Source organism: Acomys russatus, chromosome 10 (genome assembly GCF_903995435.1).
Source record: "Acomys russatus chromosome 10, mAcoRus1.1, whole genome shotgun sequence".
In the NCBI taxonomy this organism is placed as follows: Eukaryota; Metazoa; Chordata; class Mammalia; order Rodentia; family Muridae; genus Acomys; species Acomys russatus.
Genome location: NC_067146.1, coordinates 16,545,063 through 16,563,391, shown reverse-complemented (window position 1 = coordinate 16,563,391; position 18,329 = coordinate 16,545,063). Strand labels below are relative to the sequence as shown.

The following is an 18,329-nucleotide window of genomic DNA, read 5'->3' as shown; positions in this document are numbered from 1 at the left end:
TTTCTTGATTTGTTTTTCAAGACAGAATTTCTCTGTGCAGCCATGGCTATCTTTCAACTAGCTTATAAAGTTAGTTCGGCCTTGAACTCAGAGATCTATCTGCCTGCCTCTGCCTCCGGAGTGCTGGGATTAAAGGTCTACCACAACCCAGCTACATAAATCTTCTGAACATTGTAAAATTTAAACAAATGATTCTGAAGCCAATCAGATATTGAAAAAATATTCATTTAGCACACACTATTCATGGCAATAAAAACTGTGTGTGTGTGTTGAATTTAATGGAAACAGTAAGTCTACATGTTTTTACATTTGAATGGTAAAATTTTCAAAAAACAGAAATAATAAAAAGCTGCTGATCTGTAAGAAAGACTATTACAGTAATATAACACTGTTCTGATATGCTGTTAATATTTCATGAATTAGAAATTATGCTTAGGGCAGTTTCTTCAGTATCTGACTTTTGAAATTAAAATTTTCACTTTTTATTACAGAAGTGTGGTCATGTTTGTTATTGCAAAATCTGGAATACTGGCCTCTTCCTCATGTATGAAGTTCTTATTCTCGAAAGTTCAACCCAAGACGATCTTAAAAGCCTCTTCTCCATCAGCATTCATCTCTCTGTTCTGCCTTCAGAGCCCACATTTGTTTCTTTAGCTACAACATATAGACGTGCCCTGCTCAGCTAGGTCTATCTTGAACGAACATGCACACGCGCATGCGCGCGCGCACACACACACACACACACACACACACACACATTTACTTGTTAAAAAAAATATCGTAAGTTTTTAGGAAAAAAATTTAAAGCTGGGCTTTGTGCCACACACCTTTAATCCCAGCATTCGTGAGGCAGGGGTAGTGATGTAGGTGAAGGCCTGGGGAGGCAGAGGGAGGCAAATTTTTGTGAATTTGAAACCAGTCTATTCTACGTAGCTCAGTGATTCTCAACATGTGGGCCACAACCCCTTGGGGGTCACATATCAGATATTTTGCATATCAGGTATTTATATTATAATGTATAATAATAGAAAAATTAATTATGAGACAGCAATGAAATAACTTTATGGGCAGGGTCTCCACAACATGAAGGACTGTATTAAAGGGCTGCAGCGTTAGGAAGGCCTAGAACAGCTGATTTAGCTAGTCCCAGGGCAGCCAGAGCTACACAGTAAGACTGACAAGAAACCAACAAGGCAAAACATGAGCAGTGTAAAAACCACTTTCATGATATACACAACTATTCTAACTATAAAATAAAGAAAGAAACAGAGCTCATTTTCTAAATTAATGAGTTAATAATTAATTAAAGGAAATTATAAAAGGTAAAGTGTCATATTATGTACCAAAATCCAGAAGAAAACTTCAAACTTAATCAAGAATCATTCATGTCTATGAGAATAAGCAAATACAATAGTTCAACATTTTCTTCCCCCACCTCCATTCTCCTGGCCGAAACAGGTAAAGTATTTACGAATGGTATGAGTCAGTTGAAGTGGACAAGGTTAGGTCAACATTCCACATTCTTAACCAGGTAAGTGATGAACAGCCATGGCTTTAAAGGTTTCCAGTACTGAAAGTCAAACAGTCAAGTGGCTAAGAGAGGTGCTATCCTGCAGAAACACCAGAGCAACTCACGCAGGCATGAAAAAAAGGAAAGCCCAGTGCCTGTCTCATGTGAAACTCCAGTATTACATAGGACACATAACCTTTCAACTTTAAAGTCAACATTAAAAAAGCAGAACCATAGGGCTACCTATCAGAGGAAATCACTGCTATAAGAACCTCCCAAAATCCTATGAAGACCATGGTCATGACACATCCATGATGAGTCATATCAGGGACAGAGTGACATCTTAAAGAATCCAAAAGGAGATAGGTCAGTCAGCAGAGTGCCTGCTGAGTAAGCATGAAGACACGAGGTTGACTCCCAGAACCCGGCTGAAAACACATCCAATCAACAACAAAACAGACGTGGTGCATTTACCATCCTGTGTTGAGGAGACTCAGACACAAAGACCCTGGGGCCCAGTGGTCAGGATCATTCCAGGTCTAGGAGAGAGCCTGTCTCTCAAGCTAAAAGAAAACAAAGACGAGTGGGTAGACGGTTCCTGTGGAACAGCACCAGCCGGTGTCAACTGGTCTCCACACGGATGCACTCATACCCAGATGAAAGGGAACACACACGGACAACATACACAAGGACCTTTAAAGTATTAAAATTGTGAAGTTATTATTTTTAATATTGTATGTTGTTTTAATAACAGGACTGATAGATTTCTGAAGGAATAAAAGCTGTATCTCTTCCACGACTTAACATAAAGTTTGGGAAATAGTGCATTTGCTAGCAGATAAAGACTGTCATCAGAAAGATAGTAGACTACAGGTCATATATAGTCTTCAGTACTCAGGATGTGAGTAACAGCTTTTTTAAATCAAGTAGTACAGAAGCCAAATCATACCTGCAATCTCTATAATAAATTAAAAGTTATCAAATAAATTTAACTAAAAGTTCTAGTTCATGATATATAACATTGTAACATCATAAAAATTCAAAATATGAGCTTGATAAAGGCAATTTGGTTATATATACACTTAGATATTCCTGACACTATCGCTCTGTACTGTAACATCACAGTGCTTTATGTAAAACACAGAGCCATGAACTGTTCATCCACACTTATCCCAGTACTTTTCTGGGCCAATATTTACTAAGTTGATCCTTTAGTGGTGTGCCTGACTCCAGTTGCTGCAATGAATCCTGTTGAAGAATGAGTTCTGTCAACAGAAATAAAAATGCAACTGTAACTAAAGTTACATGATGGATAGTTTTAAACTTCACTGCCTGTCTTACTGGAGTGCAGACATCATGCTAAGTTTGAAAGATGGATGTTAAAGTTTCTAGTGAATGTTCAGATAAAATGGATGGCATTCATTTTAATTTGGTATCTCAAAAGAAACACAGCAACATAATATCCCCATAATAACAGATGGTTCATTACTAGCCATGAATTTTTTACTAAGGCACTGGATTCAACTAGATCTATCTGATAGAAATATGGAGCATAAGCATACATACTAAATAATTATATCTCCCCATGGCATTCTTTTTTAGTCATGATTTAATAATATGATCAGAAGAATGATTATACTACCTAGTAACTGTCATCAGTGTTTTAAAATAACATTTTAATTTTACATTGCCATTTTTTTATTAATTATTCACTTTACATCCTGGTCACAGTCCCCTCCCTCCTGCCCTTCCAGTCCCACCCTCCCTCCCTGTTTCCCCTATCCGCTCCTCCCCTACTCCTCAGAGAAGGGGAACCCTCTACCCACCCACCACAGCATATCTAGTTGCACAAGACTGAGTGTATCCTCGTCCCCTGTGGCCTGGTGAGGTAGCCCTGCCAGGGGAAAGTGACCAAAAGAGGGAACAGAGTCCATGTCCGAGACAGCCCCCACTCCTCTTACTAGGGGACCCATATGAGGACCGAGTTGCCCAAATACTACATAGCCATATTTAATTGCTTCTGAAAATAATGTACTTTCTTATCACATTATTTAAGATGGCTAATGCAAGGTTTTAAAATCTATCTTCTACCGAGGTAGACAGATAAACTGGACAGGCCAGACTTAGGCACTAAGACCTAACAGTACGAGGGCCTCACCACTCATTACAACATGCTCTCCAAGCGCAGAGTGGAGAGAGGCCATGGCCACTAACGTGAACGCGCATGAGGGCATGCTGACAGAGGAGGGGAGCAGGCTCCACAGGCATAGATACGATTAGAATAAATGTTCAGAATAAACAGAATAAACACGTTTAGGGAACGTATATTTAGACCACACTTCATCTGTCTCACTTTCACTGTCTTTGAAAGAAACAATGTCATGAGGACTTTCCGTAAACCACTCCTTTAGCTTATACTTTTAGCCTGGCCTACGTCACAGTTACCTCCAGATACAACAGTCTTGACACTGTACATTAGTAAAATGTGAACACGACATTTTCTCGCATTAAGCCACTCAAGAGCTTACCCAGCTCGCTGCCCTATGGCGCAGCTTACATGTACTCATGTCTATGCTCATCGTTCCCACCACGACTCAACGAGGACGGCGCTGTGTTCCCAACAGGCCCACGGCTGCTAGGATGCAATGTGTCAACAATGTTTTATACTTAACCAGTAATACCCATTGTTTCATTTTTTAACACGTTCACTTTTTAAATAAAAAGGATATTTTTGTAGTATTCTTTGTACTTAAAAGTACTTTATACAGTGGCTTTAATAAGTTATAATGTTTTATAATAAGTGAAATACACTGTGTCAAATTTACTTCAAATGGATTAAACTAAGATGAAGTGTGGTCTCTGTTTTTTAGTTGTTTTATTTAAAAAAAATAAAATTAATGGTTCTGGTATACCATTTTACAAATTTGTTCAGAGAACTAAATTCTGTAATTCAGGGATCTTAATTTTCTTTGAAAACTATAAAGATGTATAGAAAGAACTGATGTACACTAATTTCAACCTTTTAATTTCATCAAACACTCTTTTTTGGGTGATGAGTAAGAGGATAAAACATAAGGCCTACCAATTAAACAAAACTTTAGTGTACAGTACAGTGTACGTTACAAGCACAATTCACTACAACAGATTCCTACAACTTCTTTTAAACCTTGTATAATTGAAAACTTATAATCACTAAACAGCAAATATCCATTTCCTAATTACTCTCGGCCCTGGGAGCAGCCACCTCCTCCCACTCCTGTGCGTGACTATTTACACATGGCACAGGAAGTGGCACAGGGTATCTGGCCCCTTGTGGCACACTTCAGGTTCTTTCACAGTGCCGCAGTTAACAGGATCTCCTTCTGAGCACTCCTCAGGAATACTCCACTACAAGGACATGCGACTTCCTTCCCCTACTCATACCTTGATGGGCGTTTCGGCTGATTCTGCAGCTTGCCCATTGTGAGTGACAGTGCAGACAACAGTGAAAATGCAAGCATTTCTTTGTGATCCTGTTTTCAGTACTTTCTAGATAACATCCTACACATGATTGTTGGATCAGAAGACATCTCCACTTTCAAGAGCACGTCCTCTCATGAGGGTTGAGCAACTCTAGCACGACAGGGTTGACAGAGCACATTCTTCACCACCACACCTACGTCTGGCTTGGGCTTTGGTGCTGGCCACCTCACCAGGTGTGGGGAGACAGCTGTGGGTGGTTCTCATTTCTTCCTCCCTAAGGCCTATTACCACGGTTTGGGGGGAGGGGCTGTTTTGTCTTTGTGGTAGTTTGTTTGTTTGTTTGTTTGTTGTTGTTGTTCTGTTTGTCTCTCTCTTCTTTGAGGATCTATCCAAGTCCTTGACCTAACTTGTAAATAAGCTTGTTTTTATTTTATTTCTTCCTGCTGAGATATAAGAGTTCTCTAAATAAAAAAATCAATGTATCTCTTAAGAGATAAATGGCTTATAAGTAGTATCACCCATTCTATACGTGTTCTTTTGTTTTACTGGCTGAGTAGGAAACTACAGCTTGGGGCTTTTCCATGTGCCTCTTTTTTTTTTTTTTTTTTTGTGGTAGATGACTTTGGTGTCATATAAAAGATGTCAAGTCTAATATAATGGTAAAGAAGCTCTCAAGGCTTTTATTCTGAAAGCTTCAGTTTCATGTCACATATTTAAATCTTTTCTTGTATGTGTGTATGTGTTTTAGAGGGATTGTTGATTTGTTTTTTCCTTTGACTATGGACATGTAGATTTCCCAGCAGTGCTGGTTGAAGAGAGCATCCTTTCTACCAATCATTAGGTAACCATACATATGGATTTTTGTTTCTGGTATTTCAATTTTATCTCACTTAAATACACATGTCTTCCTGGTAGTAGTACAGTGTTTTAAGGACTGTAGATCTGTAATATACTCAGGAAATCAGAACATCATAGGCTTTCAGATTTTCCCATCCTAGGGACTGTTCCTGGCTATGTGCGGAGACTTCTATATATTTTGAGAGATTTTCTTTACCTATTTAAAAAACAAAGCCACTGAGATTCAAGAATGACTGCAACACATCTCCATGCTGCTCTAAGAGTGTGAGCTTTAGAAGAACAGCACGCCTGCCATCCATGGCCACAGGACACCGTCACATCTGTCCGTGTCGTCTCTGACTAGAGCAATGTTCTGTGCTGCTCAAGGCGTAAGTCTTATCCTCCTTGCTTAAGTTTATTCCTCAACAATTTACAGTACTAAACCAGTGTTCTCTGTTACCCGCTGAAACTGTTCATCCCTGGTCTTATATAATGTTAAGTTTGATCTTGTACCCATACTAAACTTACTTATCAGTTATCAGGGGATTGTTGTTTTTAGTATTTAGTTTTCTACTTACAGGATAATATTTTTACAAACATAACATCATTTCTTCCTTCCCAATTGGCCATTTCTTGTATCTCCCTCCTGCAACTGCGTTGGCTACAACTTCGAACACCATGTCGAACACAGTGGTAAAAACAGGACATACTCGCACCTCTATGGTTTCTGAGAGCAAGTATTGTCCTTTTCACTGACTACATTATGTTAGCTGTCAGAGTCGCATATAAGGAGTTTGTGAAGTTGGGATAATTTCTTCTATGTAATGTACACTGAGCTTTTATAATGACATGCTTTGATATTTTTTATATTGTGTGTATATTTCTCACAGGTGTTTTCTTTGTGGTTAACATGGGGCTCATGTGATATACTTTAAAATAGCAGCAGTCTAGTCTAAGTTTACAGATCTTTAACTTCCATAGTCAGCACTGCTCTACTCTCACCTTTCCTCCAGCACACTTTATCAGATCTTACTCAGCATGCTCCATCCCATGTATCCAGTGACCTGTGCTATGACTAGACTTTCTCTTTTGTGTGCCTTTCATTTCCAGACTTAAGGGTGATGGACGTGCTATTCTTTTCGCACCGTGATGCTCAGTATCTGCTAACATGTTCGCCTTCATCAACAAATTCCAAACTTTCCTATCATTTCGAGTCCTCTAAAAGCCATGTCCATGTCGTATGAACAAGTAAGACCCTGAAATCTAAAGACCACACTCACTTCCCAAACTAAACAGCCAAAGATCACTCTTCACTACTGTTTGACAATTAAAAATCAGGACTGAGCTTGTTTGAGTTGTGTCTCTGAGATCAATAATGCAGTTCTTGACAGTAAAACAGCACACACACTGACACCTACCAGTTCCTTTGCTGAGATAAGGCGGCTTAAAGAACTTCACAACGCCGTAGACATTGACAATTGCACCTTCCTTAAGTAGATTTAGGGGTGTGTATGTATAAGGAGGTACTGGAGCCTAAGGAAAGAAAAAACAGCAATTATATCATTAAGTATTTTATAATATTATGGTGCTACCTGTAAACTGCCAAGTATACAAGTATATATCATTTAATTTAAAAGATTTATTCTAAACAGAAGGACTTTGAAATGCAAAAGGGAGAGATTTAAAAAAAAGGGGGGGGGGAACAGCAGCTTCCAAAGGTTACTACAGAAACCAACTAGTTTTCTTGAAATAATTTTGTTTGTAAGTAGAGAAATTAACACATCAACATATAAAAGTATAACCAGATTAAAATTTAATTACATTTCTTCAATAAGAAAGGTATAACAATCCAGTGAAATATCAAAAGTTGGCATATATATATTGAAGCAAAATAGAAAATACATTTAACTATTTGCACCCTCAGTGATAAAACCCTAAGAGCATCTCAGTGAGGGAGATGAGTAATGCAGTGAGATAGCTGGGAAGGCCCAAAGGGGCCACTCCTGCTCTGTTCTGTCGATAAAGGGTTCTGTGCCTTGTGAGGTCAGGGCAATGTCTGGAATATTCCCAAGTGCATTTAGCTCTGCAGGCTCTTTGGTATTAAATCATCCTAGCTATCAGTCAGTTATTTCTTGCCTACCTGGCAAAGAATAAACTGAAAAATGAACCTCATAACTTGGCAAAGAGAATTCCAAAAAAAATTCATTTTTGGCTCTAGTTTTTAAATTTATTATCACTTCAAAACGTATGACACAATCAAAATCACATCCCGCCGCCCCCGCCCACACAAAACTATACAATTTTACAATTTACTTAATACTTAACATTAAGAAAAACTGAGTTTTGATTCGGAAATCAACTGAACGAGGCAATGACAAGGGAGAAAAGAGAAGTGCTGTATAAAGCTGAATCTGCATGCTAACACGGTCACTAAATTACCATGTAAAATTTCAGGAGCCCATTTATTCCTGTCCCACTGAGAAATAACTTAGCACATCACTCTGAAAATGACTAAAAACCCAAGCAGAGACGAATTCCGTTTTATTTTTGAGAAAGCCGATTCTTTGGCACAGAGAATGGCTTTGCCATTAATCAGTCTATAATATACAAGAAAATTATAGCTCATTAATTATGATAGAATAATGCTCAGCCAAAGAAACAGAAAAGAGAAGATTTGGGCTGTCAAATTAAGCCATTAAAATAATGGGACGCATGATTCTGCCTTAACAAGTATGTTCCTGATACCAAGAAGAATGAGGAAGCCAGCACGGCTTCAGGAGACTAACCAGTATCTGCCTAACTGCTTACTGATTCAAGACAGAAAAACAGAAACAAAGAAAACAAAAAATCCTTTTTAATTATTAATTTTCCCTCCCATGGAAATTAAGTCACTGTACATTTATACAGCCATTTATACAGCTGCCATTCTTTCCAATATAAAGAAGGTCACTGATTTTCCTATATAGTCATTCTCTTATGAGTTGAGTTAATGCCCTTTTAAGTGGGAATTATCTGTGAACATCATAAATACATTTACATAATACTTCCAAATAAGACCAACCCGAGTAGCAATTTGCTTCCCTTGGTAACAATAAAGGACAACGCCCTGAAACAAAACTGCAAGGGGGAGGGGCGCCAAAAATCACTGTGAACTTGAGACAAACGTTCTTAGGAGAGAGTTACAAGGTTAGCCAAGGGGAGTGATAAACGCATGTATATCACTGATAGGTAGTAACATGGAAACACGAACAAAACCCACAAAGCAAACAGCACTTACAAGCACATGGACATATAGTTATATCAGGGGTCAAAAAACCGTCTGGAAAACTGGTGCAAAGTGGCCAACAGGAAACAGTGTTTAAAGCATCCCATCATGCTTTGAGATGGTAGCATGGTCTCATATTTCTTTTTATGACAGTACTTACTTTATTGATCAATTAATAAGCTTAAAAGAACTAGAACATTCCTGTGCAATGGGCCCCTGTGTGATAGGGGACTGCTCTAGCCAACACGTTGGCAAACAGAAGATGTAAATATGACTGGTGCAGCCATGAAGTTAATTTTCCCTTTCTTCTGGGAGGCAGAATCTCCTCATGAGATCAAGAATGCGACCCTCCCGCTTCACTGAGTTCTCTCACGCCGAGATTACAGCATGTGCCAACTGTCAGCTATAAGTTTTTTATTTTTTATTTCATGTCTCGTGTCCAGCTGCTGCAGCATTAGACAACATAGATGTAGAAGTCACTCACCTAAGGTACTAAAACAAATTCACTAGAGAGCTACAGCGCATAATACACTAAGGAGAATCTGATGGCATCTTCAAAACCTTTCAGCATATAGATCATTTACATGAAAGGCTTCTATTACGTCTTGACACTCGACAAAGCAGATCACACAACAGAGCAAGAGAAACAACGGGGCAAGGGAATGTGAGTACCAGGGACTGAGGATGGACACTGTTGACTACCATGTACGAGAGTCTTGGTTTAACCCTATAACCAACCATCCAAAAACCCCAAAGAAACAAACAGTAGCAAACCCTATAGGCATAAGGTTATTATGTAGCTTAAATGATGATTTCTACACTCACCATGTCTGATTGCTAGCTTTGTTCTGAGAATTTACTGTCTAAATGTTGTGTAAACTCTGCTCCCCAATTGTGCCCCAATATGTCAATAACCTTACAGCCAACCGATGAGCAGGGGAGAGAATAGGGCTGGACTTCCTGTCAGCCAGGGGACAAGGAGTGAGGAGAGGAAGCCAGGGGACTCAGAGGGGATTGAGCCAAGGGGAGATGTCTAAGAAGATCACAGGAAGGAGCTAGAGGCCAGGAAGCTACAACGTGCAAGTATCGCTGGGATGTTTGCTGGGAGTGAAACAAAATAGCATAGAGGGTTAAGAACACACTGAAACTCTCAGACTGTGCTGTGACGCCTTGTCTTATAAAAGAGTCTCGATTACTTGTGTGATAGCCGTGTTAAGAAATAAATGAAGAGAAATAGTTTTATAAAAATAACTTCAACAAAACCTCAGCCATAAAAAAGGAAAAAAAAAAAAAAAAGGTTAAATGAAATATAACTTAGAGCAGTGGATAAAAATCAAGACAGTTATGCCTGAAGGACTAGCATGTACCTTAGCAGGGATGGGGAGATGGTTCAGTAGGTGACGCACTGATCACACAGTTATGGAATGGAGCAGCAGGTTAGCACTGGGTGGGCTTGGCTGTCCACCTATAATCACAGCAGTCTGGAAGCAGACAGAGAATCCAGGAGCTAGTTGCAGGGGTAGACTAGAGTTAGCAAATAAAGGTTATAGTGATATATCCTGCTTCAGAATATATAGTAGAGAGGGATAAAAGAAGACCTCAGACCACCAATGGCTGGCATGTATATGTACTTCCTGTGTCCACACATGGTGGCTAACGTGGCTTACTACTCTTGCAGGAGACTGAGGTTTGGTTTCTAGCACTTGTACTGAGTGGCTCACAAACATCTATAACTCCAGTGTCAGAAGATCCAATGTCTTCTGGCCTCTGTGAGGACCTGCATGCAAGGGGTATACATAAACTCAAATAGGCATACACACATACACAGAAATAGAAATGAACAATAAACAAAAGTAGAACACATTATATTAAACTTGATCAATGTAGTGCCTTTTTTCTGGTTCCATTCAGCTGTAGGTATCCAACCTATAAAAATGGGAACCTTCCTACTGCTATTAGATACAAAAATGTTATAAATCAAAGAAAAATTGGGGAAAAAAAGTATAAGTCTAAAATATTTTTTACTTATACAATTGGTTAAATCACAACTCAGCACACAAAAACCTTCTATAATTCAAGCTAACAAATAAAATGAACTTGCCTGTGGTTTAAACTAATAAAAACTGTGTCATCATAAAGCACGAACTGGTTTTCCTCCAGTGTTCTTACATGCACACAGCTTACACAGAGATATTAGTAGATAATACAGGCAAAAAAAAAAAAAAAAAAATGCTGTTGGGAAATGCAGGAGTATCATAAAACAACGTCGTATATAAAGTTGAGGACAGTCATTTTCCATCGGATTGACACTAGTGTGATAGATGACTATAAAGTAGGGTAATTTAAAATCAAAATAAGAAGCAGATGCATGAATGTGTATACATCACTATATATTAAATATCGCCTTACCAAAGACATTGCTTCTGTGGAAAATCCTCTTACAGATTCATCAAAAACCTGAAAACAAAGCAAGAAGACTATTAGAATGTATGCTACTTTCAGTGTGACCACCACACTCTTTCAAGTACCATCGGCAATACTCAAATTCCTACAATTAAAAATCTTTTTAAAAATGCTAAAGACAAACGATCACATGACAATCCAGCACTGCACTAGAAATGCAGGCAACTTCGTGTTATCCATTTCTCAGACAGACTACTTTGCCATGGACTTTTTTTTTTTTTTTTTTTTTTTTTTTTTATGGGAAGTAATGTTTAAGGGGGAGGAGAGGCTCCTCAAGCCTGAGACTCTGCCTCTACGTGCGGCCCGTTTACGGCCCGTGAGCACTGGTATCCTCTTTATTTCCTTTGACTCTGTCTAGTGTCATTTTGCTTTGGCAAACTCAATTCGATGAGAAGGAGGTTTCAACCTCCACACTAAACAGCTAAAAGAATTCGGACTAAGCATTTCAGCTACAGACTTACAGAACCATTATTCTATGCAATTACTTTGTCCCAATAAAACCAGAGCATGACTAGACAATGGCGGGTACCCACAGCTCTGTACAGTTACAATGGCAGGTACCCACAGCTCTCCTCTACAGTTACACCCGTGAAGAGTTTCCATCACATCAAAGCTTTTACTTCTCCCCAGAATTTGCTGGGGCTTAAGGGAATACAATAAACATACTCTTGAATAAGTAATTTTCATGAACAGTAAAAGATAGTTTGCTTCCAACTGGCCTCAGAGAAATACATTACAATTTAAATGGAGATAATATTTTAGTCAAAGATTTCCCATTGTCTAATCTACCAAGTCTGTCAGTTCTAAACGCTAATGAAAACACAAGCACCCACACTGTGCCTGCACTCACATATGTACATACAAATCCCTAGTAGTTCATGTTTACTGCCTCACTATAAACATTTTCAAACATAAACATAATATATAAAGAAATATAAAAATTTTTAAAAATTAGGGAACATAGTATCAAAGGAACAACTGATTTTTACTCAAATATTTAGTTGACCTAGAAAGAGGCGGGGAAATTTGATATTCAACATTTTAGAAAATTCAAATTCAGAACATAGGAAGCAGCTATTATCATAGGCATTTTTTGTTGACTCAAAAATCTAAAAACCAAGTTCTTTACCACTACCACACACAAACTCCAGGATGTCATCCATCTGCCAGTGCCACCAGTGCTGGCTTTAGTGTCCATCATGTAGGACAGTCCTTCAATTACTAACTAACCCACCCCGTCCCAAACGACTCGTATTTGAGAACCCTCTCTGGTAGGAAAAAAAAAAACAAAACAAAACAAATTGAAAAACAATTTATTCACTAGACATGGCAATGGTCTCACCTGAAATTTGATCATATAAAGGAACTACTGTTAAATTATTTATATTGTAATAATGGAATTATTGTTAAATTATTTATACTGTAATAATGAAATTGTGACTGGGTATGCACCCTGAATTAGTTAGAGCCATATACTGATGCAGACGTAAGTGGGGTTCTTTTGTTTGTTTGTGCAAAGACAGATAAGGACGGGCTGGAGAGATGGTGCGGCTTGCTTCTCTCTTAGAAAACCGCAGCTCTGTCCTCAGCACCCACAGCAAGCAGCTCACAACCACCTAAAATTCCAGTTCTTGGGCGTCCAACGTCCTCTACTGGCCTCTTCACCTGCTGGTCCCATCAAGCATGTGGTACACACACAAGCAGATATAGATAAATAAATCTTTTAAAAATTGAGGTGAATATTTAGGTAGTCTAATGGTACTGTGGCATAAACATATACACATGCATGTATAATTTTTAGAGTCTATTCTGCTTACTGAAATATGGTTTTAATTATATCATTCATAAATTTGCCTCAAAATAATTAATACACAACACACTCAAATACGTTGAGTACTCAAAAGATGAAATAACATGGCCAATAACTGTGACCCCTGACCTGACTATCAGGATGACTGCATCTGGGGTCCACTAAGTGACATGCCGTTGGGAGCTCTGTGGGAGCATTTCCAGGAAGGAGTGACCGACCACAGGGAGCTCTTCAAGTACACTTCAGCCATGACTCAAGGAGACATTCAAGGTCTAAGGAAAAAGCACTGCAGCTTGACTGCCTCTCCTTCCTGCCGGCGAGCGCAGCAATCCCACTGCTCGGCTGCTGCTGCGCTTTACTGACATGAGATTGCAGGTCTCTGGGTCACCAACCTGACAGGCTGAACACTACAGGGCTTTCAGCCTGTCCAGCATGCAGCCGGCCATCGTGAGGACTGTCCAGCCTCTATAGGCTAAGCAAATAATACATATTCTCTCAGTTCTCTTCCTCCGGAAAATGCCCTGTTAAAGTTAGGTGGCAAGTGAACACTTATTTCCTAACTAAATCTCACTGGTTCTGCATGTTTAAAAGTCTGCAGAGTAAAGGCTAGCAAAGTGAATCAATCAGCTACCGAAGCTGATGCCAAGCCTTACAATTTCAATTTGACTGCAGGACGGAGAGGACCAACTCCATATATTGTCCTTTTGCCTCTATATTCCTGAGCACACAGCTATATTTTTCATAAATGTCCTTTATCATAACAAGTACCCTCCTAACTTTCTGAATTTTACTATCATGAAAAGTGCTAAGACTTGTCAAATATATTTTCTGCATCAACTGATAATAATTATTTCATATGTTGTTTCTTTATTCAATTAAGGTACTATGTTGCAATGATTCAATTTTTTTAAACTTTTTTAAAAAAAGTTTTCGCTTCTCTGCCTGGGATAAATCTACTCATTCTGATCCTATTCACATGTTGTGGGCTTACCTTGACTACTTCTTGGCTACAGAACTTTCAGGTATGCATTTTTAAAATAACTAAGATTCTTATGAGAACAGAGTTATAAAATACAGTAATTTTTAATTACATTTAGTTTAATTAAGGAAGAAACAGATGTGTAGTTTAGAGCTTCTGTTGAATACTAAATATTGAAATGAAATGAGAAACCATTCCTTTAGATACACAGCCAAGTTATATACTCTTTGGACTTTTGCAACTTTCACGGATTAACTTTTTTAGTATCTCTTATATACGTAAAATATATTTGGCAAGTTATCAAAAATGAATCTGTAAGTGACTATCATTAATCATTCTAAACCTATCTTACTTAAAACAATAGAGTAATATAAAATTATCCTTCTATTTTATAGTAATCCTTTGCAGCCATTTTCTAATTTTTCAAGTATTAATAATACAACACTGTTGAGCCTTGATTTATTTTTTGTCAACTGATAAAAACAGCATACACATATAGATAAACCTATTCGATACAACAGTTTTACACAAATAATAACTACTAGAAATGCAAAGCCAAACAAGACAAGTTTTAATTTTCTGCCAATCCCTTAATTGACAAATGAAATAGATAAATTAGATTTCCTCAGAAAATTTATTGTCTTTATAGTCTACAAGTTTAATTTGTTTTTAAGAAGATCATATTTGTATCTGGCGTTATAAATGTTATAACTCTTCATTCCATTTCTTCTCTCCTCTATGATGCAAACATTACACCTGCGCCTCCCAGTACTAACAATAGTGTATTCTATTGGAGGTGTTAATGCTTGTCATCCATAGTGTTTTCCCACTCATTCACTGCTCCAGACTATCCAAGCCTATTACAGCTTTAAGTGTACTGGCTAGTAGTACCTAAAGGCCAAAGGTACACTTCCCAGCTGGCCAGGATTACCTGACCATTACTAAGGAAAGAGAATTCTCCTTACATAGGATGACAGCAATATAAAATGTAGTACGTTGATGGGAAAATTTAATGAAGGTTACTAAAATAGTTAGTAATGAAAGTACAAAAGAGCAGTTAGCTACTGCAATAATCAGGTTGTAAGAGTAAACGGGTCCCATGTGAAAGTAAAGAAACAAGAGGCAGGAGGAGACTACTACAGCAAACATATGTGAGGGAAAAGCAGCATTTCCTTAGATAGGTATCGCCTGTCTTCATTATTGTAAATGTATTACCTATTAAAAACAACTTGTTTGTGTGTATTGTGTCTGTCCCCATGTGAAATGTAAATATATATAGGTCAGCACAAAGAATGCTCACATTACGCACCTAAAGTCTAATCTTCAAAACAGCTGCTTTACTTCCACAAGACATTAAGAAACAACTGAGTTTTTCCTGAAAGAAAAAGAAAAACAGTTACCAAAGAAAATCATTTTTAACATTTATAAGCAAAAGTTAGAATAGATTTTAAAGTATTAGAATTTCTGGAGGCGTAATAACACTAACAAAACACATAAGGACACTTACAGATTCTGAAGAATGGTTTCCGCATGACTACAGAGAGTTACTATCAAAGGTCTCTGCTACAACCACAGCCCTACACACACACACACACACACACACACACACACACACACAAATACAACTGTCTGTGCAACCCTAGGATGATGTAACCTTTGCTACTGATGTCCATGGGCAAGGATTACTGGCTGAAAATGTCTTTAGTGAGCACGCTCGTTTGCCTTAAAACCGTGCCCTGCCCCAGGCCTTGCTATACACTCACAGGTCACTATGGTGTGCTCTCCAGGTTATAATGTTACTCTGTTCCTCAGTAAGCTTAGTTCCTCTTTTAAGAATCTTTATTTGATGTTCATTTAGACCAACTCAATATATTATGGTCACAGAAATATTAAAATTTATCTGAGAAAAATAAGAGGACCTAAAAATAAATATTCATATTCAATTTAGTTTAGATGTAGAGAACGACGAAATAAATCAGATTTCCCAAACTGTTTGATCCTCTTTAGTACTATCTCTTCTTAACAAAAAATACAACAAAGCTTGTTTTTAGAAAGCTATGACAATTTAATAAAGAAAAAAAACTTCCAAATATGAAATGATAAACTCATAACCTAGGATAGTCTGGCCGAAACAATACACCAAGACACAAGTGCAACTTAATTTTTGTTCCAGTTCAGCAACTACTCTGTCAAATCAAAAACATTATTTACTCAAAAATACAGAAAAAGTGTTTCACCACAAGTTTTCAAATTTTCTTTTGGAGTTACTTTTAATGAGTCTTTGTAAATATCCACATGGATATCTAGTTTATTTATTTTAAAATGTTTAAAAGTAAATCCTATAGTACCTACCTCTCACATTAATATTCCAGACTTAAAATTAATGAACAAAGCCCCAACTTTACTGATGAGATAGAAACCTAGAGTCATCATAAAACTACAGGTATAAACTAAGAATATAGATAATGCATAATGACTCAGAAGTAAAGATGTAAAGCTTTACTCATCGGTAAAATGCTAGAAAGAATAATCACAAATAGCTGGACAGCTTACAAATTTCAAACCTGTCTTTGACCCATCAGAGTAGGTGGAGGACAATAAACTACCAGAGCGCTGAGGAAAGAGATTCTCCAGTAACGGGATGCAATGAACTTGCTTAATCAAAGCAAAGACAGATGCTGTCTAACACCTGTGAGAAATGTATCCAACACTGTAATGGACTGTTAAGACCGGCAATGGGCTTTAGGAGTGTGCAGGGGAACTAGGAGCACCGAGGAGACGTGCTCATGACTCGCTCCTCTTCACAGACCAAGAGGCAGCGAGCAGCAGCAGCAGTTACTGAAGGAAAGGCACCAACCTTGTGTGAATCTCTCCCCCTCACCTCCCATTCAGAACAAGGGCCTAACCATTTGAGGAGTTGGGTAACGAGCCTGTGAACTGGGTAGAAACCCACCACGGCTGGTAAAGAGAATACCAACAACAACAAAACAACAACCAAACAAACAGGAAACCAAACCCACCACCCACTCCTATTCGGAAGGAGAAGACAGGGGTAAGATCTCCATCACAGTTAGGGGCAGGTCGAGGTGGTCCTACACCGAACCCTCTCCAATATCCAACGTGACACTCCTCTCCTCTTGCTGGGAATTTTAAAAAATTAAGCTTCCTGAACTCACTGCCCCTTTATTCTAATTGTTCTGGGTTTTATCTCATCACGTCTGAAACAAACTGTCTACACTGAAATGCCATCTCTACCTTTATTAGCTATCTGATCTCAGGAAAATTACTTAACCTTTCTGAAGTGCAGCATCTTCATCTTTACAGCATAAAGCGTCAACGTCACAAGTCTTTGTGATAATTAAATGAATTAACACACGCACACAACACTTAAAATGCCACACAACAGCAAAAAGAAATACTAAGTTTTGCTTCTTGTCAACATTAGATTCCTACTCCCTCCTGTTCCTTCTCCTGTCAGCTCTCACCAACATCACTGACAGTGCCTAAGTGGATCTCTCCCTCCGAGCTCTCCATATCCCATGCATTCTTTACACAGGAGGCAGAGTGGCCATGACATTCTCCTGCTATCATCTAGTAGGAAACCAACATATTTTTACTGTAGCTTCCAAATTCCTCAGCACACTCATGACTGCTCTTACTCAAAAGGAAGGTTAAGTAAAAGTCACCATCAAACCAAAGTTATCTCGTGTTCACATATCATACTGCCACACTATTTAACTTTGTACCTCTGAAAATTATTCTAAGTGTATCACAAAGTAATCAATGTTTGTTAAGAGACTGCCGGAAAGTCATGAATAAAATTGAAATACCCAGTCTCAGTTGTAAGGGTAAAAATAAAAAGCAATCTCTCCCAAAGACACTGAACATAAAATATGCACATTCCTTTTAGGAGGAAAATGTTTTCTCAGTTAACAGCCTTCTTAACTGGATACACATGCTCCTGTGCTAGCAGTCTGGTTGTGGGGCTCTGAGATCGCCTTTG

General features: G+C 38.3%; 1 protein-coding gene across 1 annotated transcript in view; it reads right to left on the bottom strand.

Moving 5' to 3' along the window:
* Window positions 1-12,909, bottom strand: part of Pot1 (protection of telomeres 1) — a 64,377-nt gene extending 51,468 nt beyond the window's left edge. The window contains exons 1-3 of the mRNA XM_051151850.1: window positions 12,859-12,909; window positions 11,484-11,531; window positions 7,228-7,342 (exon numbers count right to left, since the gene is read on the bottom strand). Coding sequence (XP_051007807.1) covers window positions 7,228-7,342; window positions 11,484-11,531; window positions 12,859-12,894 — 199 coding nt within the window. The 5' untranslated portion in view covers window positions 12,895-12,909. The remainder of the gene's footprint in view (window positions 1-7,227; window positions 7,343-11,483; window positions 11,532-12,858) is intronic.
* Between the last annotated feature and the right edge of the window lie 5,420 nt (window positions 12,910-18,329).